Source organism: Crinia signifera, chromosome 8 (assembly GCF_055691185.1).
Source record: "Crinia signifera chromosome 8, ASM5569118v1, whole genome shotgun sequence".
NCBI classification, from domain to species: Eukaryota; Metazoa; Chordata; class Amphibia; order Anura; family Myobatrachidae; genus Crinia; species Crinia signifera.
The window spans coordinates 125,497,715-125,512,696 of NC_139224.1; the positions used below are offsets into that span (position 1 = coordinate 125,497,715).

The 14,982-nt window shown below is 56.9% G+C and overlaps 1 protein-coding gene across 2 annotated transcripts in view; it reads right to left on the bottom strand.

Annotated features, from left to right (window-relative positions):
* Positions 1-14,982, bottom strand: part of PKN2 (protein kinase N2) — a 113,672-nt gene that overhangs the window by 20,652 nt on the left and 78,038 nt on the right. For both annotated transcript variants that reach the window (XM_083157144.1, XM_083157145.1), the window contains exon 6: positions 2,090-2,306. In XM_083157144.1, coding sequence (XP_083013270.1) covers positions 2,090-2,306 — 217 coding nt within the window. The remainder of the gene's footprint in view (positions 1-2,089; positions 2,307-14,982) is intronic.

Genomic DNA, 14,982 nt, shown 5'->3' on the forward strand with positions numbered 1-14,982 from the left:
ATAATGACTGATAATACACCGCCATCCAATTGTATCCCAAAAACTTGTGAGATTCAATGTTAAAAAAAATCCTTTATTTACATAGTGTCAACACATTCACGGTACTCAACAATCAGAACTATATTCAAGCACATTATGCCTCGTCCCATGTGGAGCTTGCAATCCAATATACCTAACAGACACACTAGTGGCAATCTAGTAGGAAGTTAATTAACCTACATAGACTATAAATGTAAAGTGTACGGTGTGCTTGCATGGCTGGAGAAGCCGCACGGGGTCGTGTTAGATCTACATGCACCCCCAGGAGGTTTGGGGGTGGTAGCAGTAAAGTACAGAATCTCATATTTGGGTCAAACATTGTGCCGCAATGACATTAACATGAAGATCAATATTAACTTTGCTCGTGAAACCTTGAACAACAAGGCTGCAGAGTTATACATTACAATTAAAGCTAAAAATAAAAACCTTATGGCTTAATAGAAATAAAACGTTTAATTGTAAGTGATGTCATCTCCGGTAACTTATAACTTAAAAACAATTGGTAATCAAATAAAAATCTGCTACAATCCTATTTTTGTAAAACGCAATTTAAAATGCAATTTACTTGCTGGAATTGTACACTATACAACGATTGTACCCTATACACACACGAACACGCCAGTTACCCATACACATGTGTCCTTCTATAACTGTGGCTCAAGTTACACTAAATAGCCCCTCTAGGTGGACCAGGTCACATGTGACTCTTCCGCACCAAGAGTCGGTCTCTCAAACGGTATGGCTTATCTGCAGAATTCAAACTGCAAATGAAACCTACATTGCTAGCTTACACTGACCACTGAAGTTTGCAACATAGAGTATGTATTGTACATCAGATCGGATACATACAGATGACCTGCAGACAGAAACAGGAGGGGGGAAACCGGACAGAAATCAGGTCAGTAGACTTACCCTCGCCCCTGCCCCCACTTCTAAAAGCCTAACTCTAATTCCCCAGCAGCCTATTGCTGTGTACACACACTGAGATTTGACATTAGATTTTGACTATATAGTCAAAATCGCATGCATATCGCACAGGTCTTTTACCTTGCGATCCCAATGTGTGCTCCTGTGACAGCACAAATCAAAACCCAGATAGACAGGGCGGCAATGACTATATAGTGCAGATAGAATGTAGATTGTATGAATTGTATGCAAATAGTACAGAGCAGAGATAGCACTTGAATCTTAAGTCGAATAGCAAGGGAATCTCACCATGTGTACACACCATATCACTAACACACACTCTATAGGATAACCTTAAGTCCCCCACTCTTGTCAAAACCTAATCCTCCCCCCTCCTTCCCCTGCCTGAGCCTAACCAACCCTATGTACTCACTGATCCTTATAGCAGCTGTCAGGATCTTTTGGAGATCCAGTGCCGGTCTTCTGAAGGCAGTTGGGATGCCAGCATTGGTATATTGAACGCTGGCATCCTGACCAATGGGATGCTGCTGGCATACCCAGAGAGTGACACTCTGAATCAATGAAAAAGCTTAAGGCCCGTACACGCTGGGTGACAGCTCAGTTTTGTCTGTTAAGCTGCTTTCAGCTCAAAAGCCGCCCAGTGTGTACGGGGCAGCAATGATCGCTGATGCACGTTCCTGCATTATAGCTGGCCCGCCGGTCATCTGCTGGTATTAACAGCAGCTGAGCAACCGGTTGGATGGCTTTCCATAGCGTCCTGCTCAACCACCCCAGGGAAAAAAGTAATCGCTTTAACGGGCAAAAATCGCCCAGTGTGTATGGACCTTTAGGGGTGAGCATCTATGCTTTTCCTCATGTGCTTCATTTGCAACTTTCTAAGTGTGTAATACCAATTACATTGCTGTTCTATAGTCACACCCAGCATCTCTAGAGCACCCACTGGCTTTTTAGCAGCACCTGCATTGTGCCGAATCCAAATTTGAAAGAAAAACACGTTCTGCTACTCTTAGGCAAACTGTATGGTGTAAGTACACGCTGTATCTGACAACCCAATAACATTTCTTCAGATTATTTTCCCTCCCAAAAAAATCAAATGAAAACACAGACCACCGCCACTTCCTACCTGTTAGAGCAGCTGGCTTGGATAGTGTACTATACTGATTCTGTTGTGTGGAGATCATGCTTTGTCGTGGGCTCAACGTCGGAGACGCAACCAGAGAGAGCTCCTCAATGATAATACTACTTTTAGGATGGTTTTTCGGAAGTTCACTAAGTCTTTGTTCTAGAGAATACTTCAAAAGGTCCAACTTCTGACTAGATTCATTAAATCTCGACTGAGCCTGGAAAACGGAAAAAAAAAGGAAACCATTGCATGCAATCCCAATTATGGCTGGATCATGTGTAAGTGCACAGAAGCCATTGGTTTTGATCCAACTGCAGGCTAGTGCACACATGCTACATTTAAGGTAGCCTCAATCTCATGCATTTTGTATTCACCCCAATGCAACTAAATACATGCAACTGTAGGGTAATGTGGTAGGCTGCTGGAGGCGTTCCAAATCACATTGCAGTCATTACCCATAATTGAATCAACCTCATATCAACACTTGTGTGACTGCAAGGCGTGAATGCACTGGAAAGCACAGCACATGATAATCTACTACAGACCTGACAGATCTCTGCCTTATCACTTCCCCACGACCAGTATGGGAAATACAAGATTCTCCTAAAACAAGTTTACATTTTTGCGTGGCAGACATTATTATAACTGTGTGCTTATTACAGAGCTTGCACGAAACAAATTTAGTAAAGGGACATATCCAGGTACATAAAACACCTGCAGAAATGGAGAGGCAGAAGACGCCCTTCTCAGGAGAGGAGCATGCTGAGATCAAGAGCAGGGAGTGGCCTAGAACAGTTAGGAGTGTAAAGTATTGGCAGTACATGTGGGAGCATGGTACAAAAGGGTTACATTATCATAGAGTGCTTGAGATGTTAAGGCTGGGGAGAGTGATTGGGTATGGTCAGCAATCCTACTAGTGGTAGAAGTGATAGGCACCCTTCAGTATGAGGTAGAAGTACTGTATGAAGCGTTGGCATAGATCAGGTCTTTGTACATCTCTGTTGGATTGTGGAGCATATAGTGAGATGTAAAATGGGGACAGAGAAATAGTGTAGTACAAAACAAATTAGCAGATAGGAAATGTGTTGAATTTTAGTCTTATAAAAAAATTAAAAAAAAAAAAGAAGAAGAAGAGGTCATGCCACTATAAATCACTGCAAATGCATAAAAGGAAATCTGTGACTTACTCCTGCCTGGGTTGTAGTAATGCATAAGAGAACAGAATCCTAATCTCCCCCAAAACAGGAGATAAATGCCATTATGCTTACAGAGGCAAGTGATGCACTTAGGATGCAGTGTACCAGCTGTACTCGAGTGTTTGTCAATTATAAATTGCAATGTAGAAAGTAACCTGGATGCTTAGAAAAATGGATAGCTTAAAAAAAAAAAGTAAATTAATTGCAGATACAGATGGCTATTTATATAACCTTAATGTGCTCAAAGTGGCCACTAAGCAAGAAGAAAAAATAAAAAAAAATAAATAAAACAAATAATATGCTCGCTGTGACCAGTGGTGGACTGGGACTGGCGGCACTCGCTAGAATACAAACACCAGGTGGTTTTACTTTACCACCTTGTGTCTCTATTGTAGTGAGTGATGCAGTCTCCTGATCGATATATATTTATTCCAAAGGGCATCATATCTTTGCATGGTGGAGTGCCGCTACCCGCAGTGTGTGTGTATGCATGTGTGTGTATGTGTGTTATATATATATATATAGATTTTTCCAAGGGATCCGCACTCACATCACATCAAAATGCAAAAGGGGGGTGCTCCATAAGATGGGGAGACATCATGGAATATAGGAATAGAATGGGCACTCACCAAGGACTAGGTAATCAAAGTGTTACTTTATTTGCATCAAGTCGACATACCATCCGACGTAACGACACGTTTCGGTCTACATAAGACCATCATCAGGAAAAGTGCATCAAAGTACAAAACATCAGCAGAACAGCAACCTGACATCCGTCCCTGGGGAAGGACACAACTGTACTGCCCCACTGGGTCAGCCTAAATACCCCTAGACCGGAAGTAATCTCACTTCCTGTCTAGCAACCCATTGAACTCCTTATCATATTCCAAATAGTATAAATTCAACAAATGCATAATAGGTGAAGGTAGCACACATATCCATGTGGGTGGCGCTATGCTATATGCAATCAGCGCCGCTCAACTACTTGTTATAGGAGGTAAATAAACATACATTTTCTGGCCGGAAACGCTGCTTGCGTTCCATCTGCCAGGCGGAAGCGGTCTTCTGCGTTCCACCTGGTTAGGACGCATCCCGGATATGACGCTTTGCGTTCCATTCCCCGTAGGGGAAATGACGCTTTGCGTGTCACCCGCTGGAAACACTCGTGTGAACGCTGGTGGATAGACTACAGTCTATGTACATGCGGGGGTGTGATGCTTGCGTTCCAACAACCCGGAAACAAGCATTTAAATGATTATGAACTGCGTATATTGTTTATGAATGGAGATAGCAATATTGGTTATGTAAATAGGCCAACCCGATCGCGCCGCGCGCATACACTCACTGACATGAGCCCGTGCTGCTGCGGCGCTCATGTCAGTGTGTGTATGCGCGCGGCGGCCGGGAGCTGTGTGTTTACAGACAAACCAGAAAGCTTCCCCTCCCGAGTCTGCAGCACCGCGGCTGCAAGGAAGGAGCCCTCAGCCAGCCCTGCAATGCAGGGGGAAGCAGTTTTATGCCGCTTGCGCCGGGGATCAGGAGCTAAATATACGGCGCCAGTGAAAGGGGCTGCGATGCCGGGGAGAAGGAGGTTTGAGCTGCCGGGAAACAGAGCTGAAGACCCAGCGCCAGAGATGGAAGCCCTGTGATGCTGGGGACAAGCAGTTTTGCGCTGCTGGTACCGGGGATCAGGGGCTGAAGACCCGGTACCTGGAGATACATGTCTGGCTGCAATTGTGACTGTGGACAGAGCCTCCTTGTCCCCTACCACCCACTCCCTGTACTCTATCAACCCCCTCTCATCCAACCATGAAGACCTGGTGCTGCTAGAGGTACATGTGTGGCTGCAATTGTGACTGTGGACAGAGCCTCCTTGTCCCCTACCACCCACTCCCTGTACTCTATCAACCCCCTCTCATCCGACCTCTATCCCTCCTGCCATCCTCTACTCCTCTGCTCACACTCTCATCCTCTACCCCCCATGTCCTTTACCCTCCCTCATCCTTTACTCCCCTTCCCCCCTCATTCTCCACCCCCCTCATCCTTAACGCCCCTGTACACGGTACACCCTCCCCCTCTAATCTTCTACCCCCCTCCTGACACTCTCTGTCTCTCCCTGACAACCTCTCCTCCCCCTCTCTCTCTCCTTGGCACCCCCTCTCACTCCCTGGCTCCCTATCTCTCCCCCTTTCTCTCCCTGGCACCATCTGTCACTCTGTCTCTACCCATTTCTCTACATGTGTGCGCTGTCCGCCCCCCAGTCCCCCCGTGTCTGCGCTGTCCGCCCCCAGTGTGCCCCTGTGTGTACGCTGTCCGCCCCCCCAGTGCCCCCCTGTGTACGCTGTTCGCCCCCCAGTGCCCCCGTGTGTACGCTGTTCGCCCCCTTGTGTACGCTGTTCGCCCCCGTGTGTACGCTGTCCGCCCCCCCAGTGCCCCCGTGTGTACGCTGTCCGCCCCCCCAGTGCCCCCGTGTGTACTCTGTCCGCCCCCCCAGTGCCCCCGTGTGTACGCTGTCCGCCCCCCCAGTGCCCCCGTGTGTGTACATTGTCCGCCCCCCAGTGCCCCCGTGTCTACGCTGTCCGCCCCCCCCAGTGCCCCCGTGTGTACGCTGTCCGCCCCCCAGTGTCCCGTGTGTACGCTGTCCGCCCCCCAGTGTCCCGTGTGTATGCTGTTCGCCCCCCAGTGCCCCCGTGTGTGCTGTTCGCCCCCCAGTGCCCCCGTGTGTGCTGTTCGCCCCCCAGTGCCCCCGTGTGTGCTGTTCGCCCCAGTGCCCCCGTGTGTGCTGTTCGCCCCCAGTGCCCCTGTGTGTGCTGTTCGCCCCCCAGTGCCCCCATGTGTACGCTGTCCGCCCCCCCCCAGTGCCCCCGTGTGTACGCTGTCCGCCCCCCCCAGTGCCCTTGTGTGTACGCTGTCTGCCCCCCCAGTGTCCCCGTGTGTACGCTGTCCGCCCCCCCAGTGCCCTCGTGTGTACGCTGTCCGCCCCCCAGTGCCCCTGTGTGTACGCTGTCTGCCCCCCAGTGCCCCCGTGTGTACCATGTCCGCCCCCCCAGTGCCCCCGTGTGTACGCTGTCCGCCCCCCAGTGCCCCCGTGTGTGCTGTTCACCCCCATTGCCCCCGTGTGTGCTGTTCGCCCCCCAGTGCCCCCGTGTGTGCTGTTCGCCCCCAGTGCCCCGTGTGTGCTATTCGCCCCCCAGTGCCCCCGTGTGTGCTGTTCGCCCCCCAGTGCCCCCGTGTGCGCTGTCCGCCCCCCAGTCCCCCTTTGTGTGTGCTGTCCACCCCCCAGTGTGCCCCTGTGTGTACGCTGTCCGCCCCCCCAGTGCCCCCCTGTGTACGCTGTTCGCCCCCCAGTGCCCCCGTGTGCGCTGTCCGCCCCCCAGTCCCCCCGTGTGTGCGCTGTCCGCCCCCCAGTGTGCCCCTGTGTGTACGCTGTCTGCCCCCCCAGTGCCCCCCCTTTGTACGCTGTTCGCCCCCCAGTGCCCCTGTGTGTACGCTGTTCGCCCCCTTGTGTACGCTGTTCGCCCCCGTGTGTACGCTGTCCGCCCACCAGTGCCCCCATGTGTACGCTGTCCGCCCCCCCAGTGTCCCCGTGTGTACGCTGTCCGACCCCCCCCAGTGCCCCCCGTGTGTATGCTGTCCGCCCCCCAGTGCCCCCCGTGTGTACGCTGTCCGCCCCCCAGTGCCCCCGTGTGTACGCTGTTCGCCCCCGTGTGTACGATGTTCGCCCCCCCCTGTGTGTACGCTGTGCCCCCTACCATGTACGCTGTGCCCCCGTGTGTACGCTGTGTCCCCCCTCCGTGTGAACGCTGTCGCCTTTAATATTATTATTCTGTTTCCTGCCCAGACACTGACCACCCCATGGTACCGCCGGGACTAAGACGCTTCCACAGCCTGCGGACCACATTGAAGCGCTTCCTTGAGATGCCTCCGCCACCAGGAAGGCAGAAAGAAGCCACCCTGGTCATCAGAGGAGCAGCTGCACCCAGGTAAATACGTCCCCCCACTGTCCCTGTGTGTACCCTGTCCCCCCAGTGCCCCCGTGTGTACGCTCCCCCACCCAGTGTATCCGTGTGTGCACTGCCCCCTGTGCCCCCCGTGTGTACGCTGTCCCCCCCCAGTGCCCCCCATGTACGCTGTCCCCCCAGTTCCCCATGTATGCTGTGCCCCCCGTGTGTACGCTATCCCCCCGTGCCTTCCGTTAGTACGCTGTCCCCCCCAGTGCCCCCGTGTGTACTCTGTGTCCCCCCCAGTGCCCCCCCTCGTGTATATGCTGTTCCCCCCCAGTGCCCCCCGTGTGTACTCTGTCCCCCCCTGTACTGCAGCTGCACTCAGGTAAATCCGTCCCCCCACTGTCCCTGTATGTACCCTGTCCCCCCAGTGCCCCTGTGTGTACGCTTCCCCGCTCAGTGCACCCGTGTGTACGCTGTTCCCACCAGTGCCTCCCATATGAACAGTGTCCCCCGTGTGTACGCTGACCCCCCAGTGCCCCCCTGTGTTTACGCTGTCCTCCTCAGTCCCCTCCCCCCATGTGTAGGCGGTCTCCCCCAGTGCGCCCCCCCGTGTGTATGCTGTCCCCCCCAGTGCCCCCCCCTCCGTGTGTACGCTGTCCCCCCAGTGCCTCCCCCCCTGTGTGTATGCTGTCCTTCCCCCCTGTGCCCCCTGTGTGTATGCTGTCCTTCCCCCCCAGTGCCCCCCGTGTACGCTGTCCCCTTCCCCAGTGCCCCCCGTGTACGCTGTCCCCTTCCCCAGTGACCCTCCCCGTGTGTACGCTGTCCCCCCAGAGCCCCCCCGTGTGTACGCTGCCCCCCCAGTGCCCCTGTGTGTGCTGCCCCCCCAGTGCCCCTGTGTATGCTGCCCCCCCCAGTGCCCCCGTGTGTACGCTGTACCCTGTGCCCCCCATGTATGCTGCCCCCCATTGGCCCCATGTGTACGCTGTACCCCCATGTGTATGCTGCCCCCACATTGCCCCCCCCCCCGTGTTTACGCTGTCCCCCCTAGTGCCCGCTTCCCCGTGTGTACGCTGTCCCCCCCAGTGCCCCCCCGTGTGTATGATGTCCCCCCAGTGCCCCCCTCTGTGTGTAAGCTGCCCCCCCAGTGCCCCCCCGTGTGTGTACGCTGCCCCCGTGCCCCCCGTGTGTGTACGCTGTCTCCCCCCCATGTACACTGTTCCCGCCCCCCGTGTGTACGCTGTGCCCCCGTGTGTACGCTGTGCCCCCGTGTGTACGCAGTGCCCCCGTGTGTACGCTGTGCCCCCGTGTGTACGCTGTGCCCCCGTGTGTACGCTGTGCCCCCGTGTGTACGCTGTGCCCCCGTGTGTACGCTGTCCGCCCCCCTGTGTACGCTGTCCGCCCCCCTGTGTACGCTGTCCGCCCCCCTGTGTACGCTGTCCGCCCCCCTGTGTACGCTGTCCGCCCCCCTGTGTACGCTGTCCGCCCCCCTGTGTACGCTGTCCGCCCCCCTGTGTACGCTGTCCGCCCCCCTGTGTACGCTGTCCGCCCCCCTGTGTACGCTGTCCGCCCCCAAGTGCCCCCCTGTGTACGCTGTCCGCCCCCCAGTGCCCCCCTGTGTACGCTGTCCGCCCCCCAGTGCCCCCCTGTGTATGCTGTTCGCCCCCAGTGCCCCCGTGTGTACGCTGTTAGCCCCCGTGTGTACGCTGTTAACCCCCGTGTGTACGCTGTTAACCCCCGTGTGTACGCTGTTAACCCCCGTGTGTACGCTGTTAACCCCCGTGTGTACGCTGTTAACCCCCGTGTGTACGCTGTTAGCCCCCGTGTGTACGCTGTTAGCCCCCGTGTGTACGCTGTTAGCCCCCGTGTGTACGCTGTTAGCCCCCGTGTGTACGCTGTTAGCCCCCGTGTGTACGCTGTTAGCCCCCCAGTGCCCCTGTGTGTACGCTGTTCGCCCCCCCCCCCAGTGCCCCCGTGTGTACGCTGTTAACCCCCGTGTGTACGCTGTTAACCCCCGTGTGTACGCTGTTAACCCCCGTGTGTACGCTGTTAACCCCCGTGTGTACGCTGTTAACCCCCGTGTGTACGCTGTTAGCCCCCGTGTGTACGCTGTTAGCCCCCGTGTGTACGCTGTTAGCCCCCGTGTGTACGCTGTTAGCCCCCGTGTGTACGCTGTTAGCCCCCGTGTGTACGCTGTTAGCCCCCCAGTGCCCCTGTGTGTACGCTGTTCGCCCCCCCCCCCCAGTGCCCCCGTGTGTACGCTGTTCGCCCCCCAGTGCCCCCGTGGGTACGCTGTTCGCCCCCCAGTGCCCCCGTATGTACGCTGTTCGCCCCCTGTGTGTACGCTGTGCCCCCTCCCGTATACGCTGTGCCCCCCCTCCGTGTGTACGCTGTGCCCCCCTTCGTGTGAACACTGTGCCCTTTAATATTAAACCACCCCATGGTACCGCCGGGACTGAGACGCTTCCACAGCCTGCGGACCAGATTGAAGCGCTTCCTTGAGATGCCTCCGCCACCGGGAAAGCAGAAAGAAGCCACCCTGGTCATCAGAGGAGCAGCTGCACCCAGGTAAATACGTCCCCCCACTGTCCCTGTGTGTACCCTGTCCCCCAGTGCCCCCGTGTGTACGCTGTCCCCCCAGTGCCCCCCCGTGTGAATGCTGTGCCCCCCGTGTGCACTGTGCCCCCCATGTGTACGCTGTCCCCCCAGTGCCCCCGTGTGTACTCTGTGTCCCCCCCCAGTGCACTTCCGTGTGTACGCTGTCCCCTCAGTGCCCCCGTGTATATGCTGTCCCACCAGTGCCCCCCCCCATGTGTACGCTGTCCCCCAGTGCCGCCCCCCGTGTGTACGCTATCTCTCCAGTGCCCCCCTGTGTGTATGCTGTCCCCCCAGTACCCCCCCGTGTGTACGCTGTGCCCCCCGTGTGTACGCTGTCCACCCAGTGCCCCCCGTGTGTACGCTGTCCCCCCAGTGCCCCCCGTGTGTACGCTGTCCCCCCAGTGCCCCCCGTGTGTACGCTGTCCCCCCAGTGCACGCTGTCCCCCCAGTGCCCCCCCCCCGTGTGTACGCTGTCCCCCCAGTGCCCCCCCCTGTGTGTGCGCTGTCCCCCCAGTGCCCCCCCCCCGTGTGTATGATTTCCCCCCAGTGCCCCCCCCGTGTGTACGCTTTCACCCCAGTGCCCCCCCCGTGTGTACGCTTTCCCCCCAGTGCCCCCCCCATGTGTACGCTTTCCCCTGCCAGTGCCCCCCGTGTGTATGCTGTGCCCCCCATGTGTACGCTGCCCCCCCAGTGCCCCCTGTGTGTATGCTGTCCCCCCAGTGCCCCCCGTGTGTATAAGCTGACCCCCCAGTGCCCCCCGTGTGTATAAGCTGTCCCCCCAGTGCCCCCCGTGTGTACACGCTGTGCCCCCGTGTGTATACGCTGTCCCCCCAGTGCCCCCCGTGTGTACGCTGTCCCCCCAGTGCCCCCCCGTGTGTCCACTGTCCCCCCAAGGCCCCCCCGTGTGTACGCTGTGCCCCCGTGTGTACGCTGTCCCCCTCCAGTGCCCCCCGTGTGTACGCTGCCCCCCCCCCAGTGCCCCCCGTGTGTACGCTGTCCCCCAACCCCCCCCCCAGTGCTCCCCCATGTGTACACTGTACCCCCCCGTGTACGCTGTCCCGCCCCCCCCATTGGCCCCCGTGTGTACACTGCCCCCCCCAGTGCCCCCCGTGTGTACGCATTGTTGATGTTGTTGTTGTTATTGTTGTTGTTGTTATATTTCCTGCCCAGACTCTGTCCTCACCATGCTGCCGCCGGGACTCGTCGGGACCAGGTTCAGGCACTTCCACAGCCTGCGGCCTAACAGTCTGGTGAAGCCCCGGCCAGACTGTCTGGTGAAGCCCCGCCATCCAGAAGACAGAAAGCAGCCACCCGGGCCATCAGAGGAGCAGCTGCACCCAGGTAAATCCATCCCCCCACTGTCCCTGTGTGTACCCTGTCCCCTATCCCCACTATCCCTGTGCACACCCTGTCCCCCCCACTGTCCCTGTATGTACCCTGTCCCCCCCCCCCCCCACTGCCCGGCGTGTGTACGCTGTCCCCCCCAGTGCCCGCCGTTTGTATGCTGTCTCCCCAGTGCCCTCCGTGTGTACTCTGTCCCCCCCTGTACTGCAGCTGCACTCAGGTAACTCAATCTCCCCACTGTCCCTGTATGTACCCTGTCCCCCCAGTGCCCCTCAGTGTACGCTTCCCCCCCAGTGCACCCGTGTGTACGCTGTCCTCACCAGTGCCCCCCATATGAACAGTCCCCCCCGTGTGTACGCTGTCACCCCCGTGTGTACGCTGTCCCCCCCAGGTGTATGCTGTCCCCCTAGTGCCCCCCTGTGTTTATGCTGTCCTCCTCAGTCCCCTCCCCCCGTGTGTATGCTGTCCCCCCCCAGTGCACCCCCGTGTGTATGCTGTCCCCTCCCAGTGCCCCCCCTCCGTGTGTATGCTGTCCCCCCCAGTGCCCCCCCATGTGTAGGCTGTCCCCCCCCCCAGTGCCCCCCCCTGTGTGTACGCTGCCCCCCCCCCTGTGTGTACGCTGCCCCCCCCCAGTGCCTCCCCCCTGTGTGTACGCTGCCCCCCCAGTGCCCCCCCACGTGTGTGCTGTCCTCCCCCCCCAGTGCCCCCCCGTGTGTACGCTGTCCCCTTCCCCAGTGCCCACCCCCGTGTGTACGCTGTCCCGCAGTGCCCCCCGTGTGTACGCTGCCCCCCGTGTGTATGCTGTCCCCCTAGTGCCCCCCTGTGTTTACGCTGTCCTCCTCAGTCCCCTCCCCCCGTGTGTATGCTGTCCCACCCAGTGCACCCCCGTGTGTATGCTGTCCCCCCCAGTGCCCCCCCTCCGTGTGTATGCTGTCCCCCCCAGTACCCCCCCATGTGTAGGCTGTCCCCCCCCAGTGCCCCCCCCCCTGTGTGTACGCTGTCCCCCCTCCCAGTGCCCCCCCCTGTGTGTACGCTGCCCCCCCCAGTGTCTCCCCCCTGTGTGTACGCTGCCCCCCCAGTGCCCCCCGTGTGTGCTGTCTTCCCCCCCAGTGCCCCCCCCGTGTGTACGCTGTCCCCTTCCCCAGTGCCCCCCCGTGTGTACGCTGTCCCGCAGTGCCCCCCGTGTGTATGTTGCCCCCCGTGTGTGTGCTTCCCCCCCAGTGCCCCTGTGTGTATGCTGCCCCCCCCAGTGCCCCCGTGTGTATGCTGCCCCTCCGTGCCCCCGTGTGTATGCTGCCCCCCCAGTGCCCCTGTGTGTACGCTGTACCCTGTGCCCCCCGTGTGTATGCTGCCCCCACCATTGCCCCCATGTGTACGCTGTACCCCCGTGTGTACCCTGCCCCCCCATTGCCCCCCGTGTGTACGATGTCCCCCCCAGTGCCCCCCGTGTGTACGCTGTCGCCCCCCCCCATAGTGCCCCCCGTGTGTACGCGGTCGTCTCCCCAGTGCCTCCCCCGTGTGTTCGCTCCCCCCCCCAGTGCCCCCCGTGTGTTCGCTCCCCCCCCAGTGCCCCCCGTGTGTACGCTGTCCCCCCCTAGTGCCCCCCGTGTGTATGCTGCCCCCCCAGTGCCCCTGTGTATGCTGCCCCTGTGCGTATGCGGCCCCCAAGTGACCCCGTGTGTACGTTGTACCCTGTGCCCCCTTGTGTATGCTGTCCCCCCATGTGTACGCTGTACCTGTGCCCCCCCCGTGTGTATGCTGTCCCCCCATGTGTACGCTGTACCCTGTGCCCCCGTGTGTATGCTGTCCCCCCCAGTAGCCCCCGTGTGCACACTGTCGTCGTCCCCGGTGCCCCTTGTGTGTATGCTGTTGCCCCTGTGTGTGTATGCCGTGCCCCCGTGTGTATACGCAGACCCTCCCCCAGTGCCCCCCATGTGTACGCAGTCCCTTCCCCAGTGCCCCCCCATGTGTATGCAGTCCCTCCCCCAGTGCCCCCCCATGTGTACGCAGTCCCTCCCCCAGTGCCCCCCCCATGTGTACGCAGTGCCCCCCATGTGTACGCAGTCCCTCCCCCAGTGCCCCCCCATGTGTACACAGTCCCCCATGTGTACGCAGTGCCCCCCGTGTGTACGCAGTCCCCCCAGTGCCCCCCGTGTGTACGCAGTCCCCCCGTGTGTACGCTGTGCCCCCCCCCCAGTGCTCCTTGTGCGTAAGCTCTGCCCCCCTATGTGTACCCCGTATGTACATTGTCCTCCTTCAATGCCCTACAGTAAAGCTTCTACTCTCTGGGTGTCATGCTCATTGCCAGGGGTTTCTTGGGATGGATGTCTTGCCTGTTGACAGGGGTTTCATGCACTGGGACGGGTGTCATACTCAATGCCAGGGTTTTTTTATTCTTGTGGCCAGGGGTAATGCTCATTGCCAGGGGTGTGTTATCATTAAACATTTAAAAAATCTAATTGTATTCTTTTACTGAAATTTAAAATTTCAAAAAAAATAAATAAATAAATTGAAAAAAAACTATGAAATTCCAAAGACAAAAAACCTTACGGTTTCACATGTCCCATTAAGGCTTCTTACACATGATCTGCCATTTCTGAAACCTGTTGTAACTCTTCCACTCAAACGCCAAAAAGCAATGAAATTACGATCATTAAGGCTGACGCCTTAATGGACGTGTTCCTTGCGCAATACAGATATGGTTCGCCATCACAGCCTGTGGGTAAGTGCAGATTCAGCACTCTCACAGAGTGAGATTGCTGTCACTCACACAATGGTGGAGCTGCTAATTCACAGATTTGTGTGCTCATTGGAATACACACATGCAGTCTATGCAACTGAAGGTCTGAACAGTCATGTGGCGCACTCATCCTAATAAGTACCTGCAATCATCTAAAACGGTCTAGCCCTCTGAGTTACTATAGTGTTCATTCTAGCACCCGCCATCTTTGAAAACTCATGCAGTTCCTCTTCCCTGCCTGGGGTGTAGCTGTCTGCTGTAGTGCTTCTAGTGTGATCTGTATATCAGCACTGCAAACCAGACCTGTGCTAGAAACACTACAGCAGATAGCAACACCCCAGACAGGGTAGAGGAACTGCATGGGTTTTCAAAGATAGCGGGTGCTAGAATAAACACTATTACTAGAACTATCCCACTGCGGGTCCAACATCATGCACACTCACTACATATATCCATTTCATTTAGTATTCACATGCAGTTACCAGAAACATCTTTCATAATTGCAAAAACTATAATACTCCCAACTACTATGCATCTACTCTTTCTTCTCCCGTACGCCTTCATGCTGCTCTGTCTTCCCCGATACCTACTGCTGTGTGGATTCCCTCATCCACAACAATGTGTCTATTCCCATCTGCCCTGCCCTGTCTTTCCACACAGATGCCACTGTTTCCTTCTATATGTGCCACTGGCTTCCCCTCTATTAGCGATACTCTGTCTCCCCCTCCATCCATGCTGCTCTGCCCGCCTCATCCATGACAGTTTCCTTCCATCTGTACTGCTGTCTCCCCTCTCCATCTACGCTGTTCTTTTTTCCCTTTATCCCCTTTGCTCCGAACCCCCTCCCCCATCAGTGCTGTCTTTCCTCCAACTGCTCCTCTGTTTCCCACCCAATCGCATCACTCTGCCTTACCTTCCCCAATCTGTGCCACTGTTTTCCACCCATCTGCTTCGTTAGTCCCCCATCAGTGCTGCTTCCCCATTATCTACACATTTCTATTTGTCCCCATCCACATGACACTGTCTCCTCCCCTAATCAACACCACTTTTACCCCATCCGCTCAGCTCTCT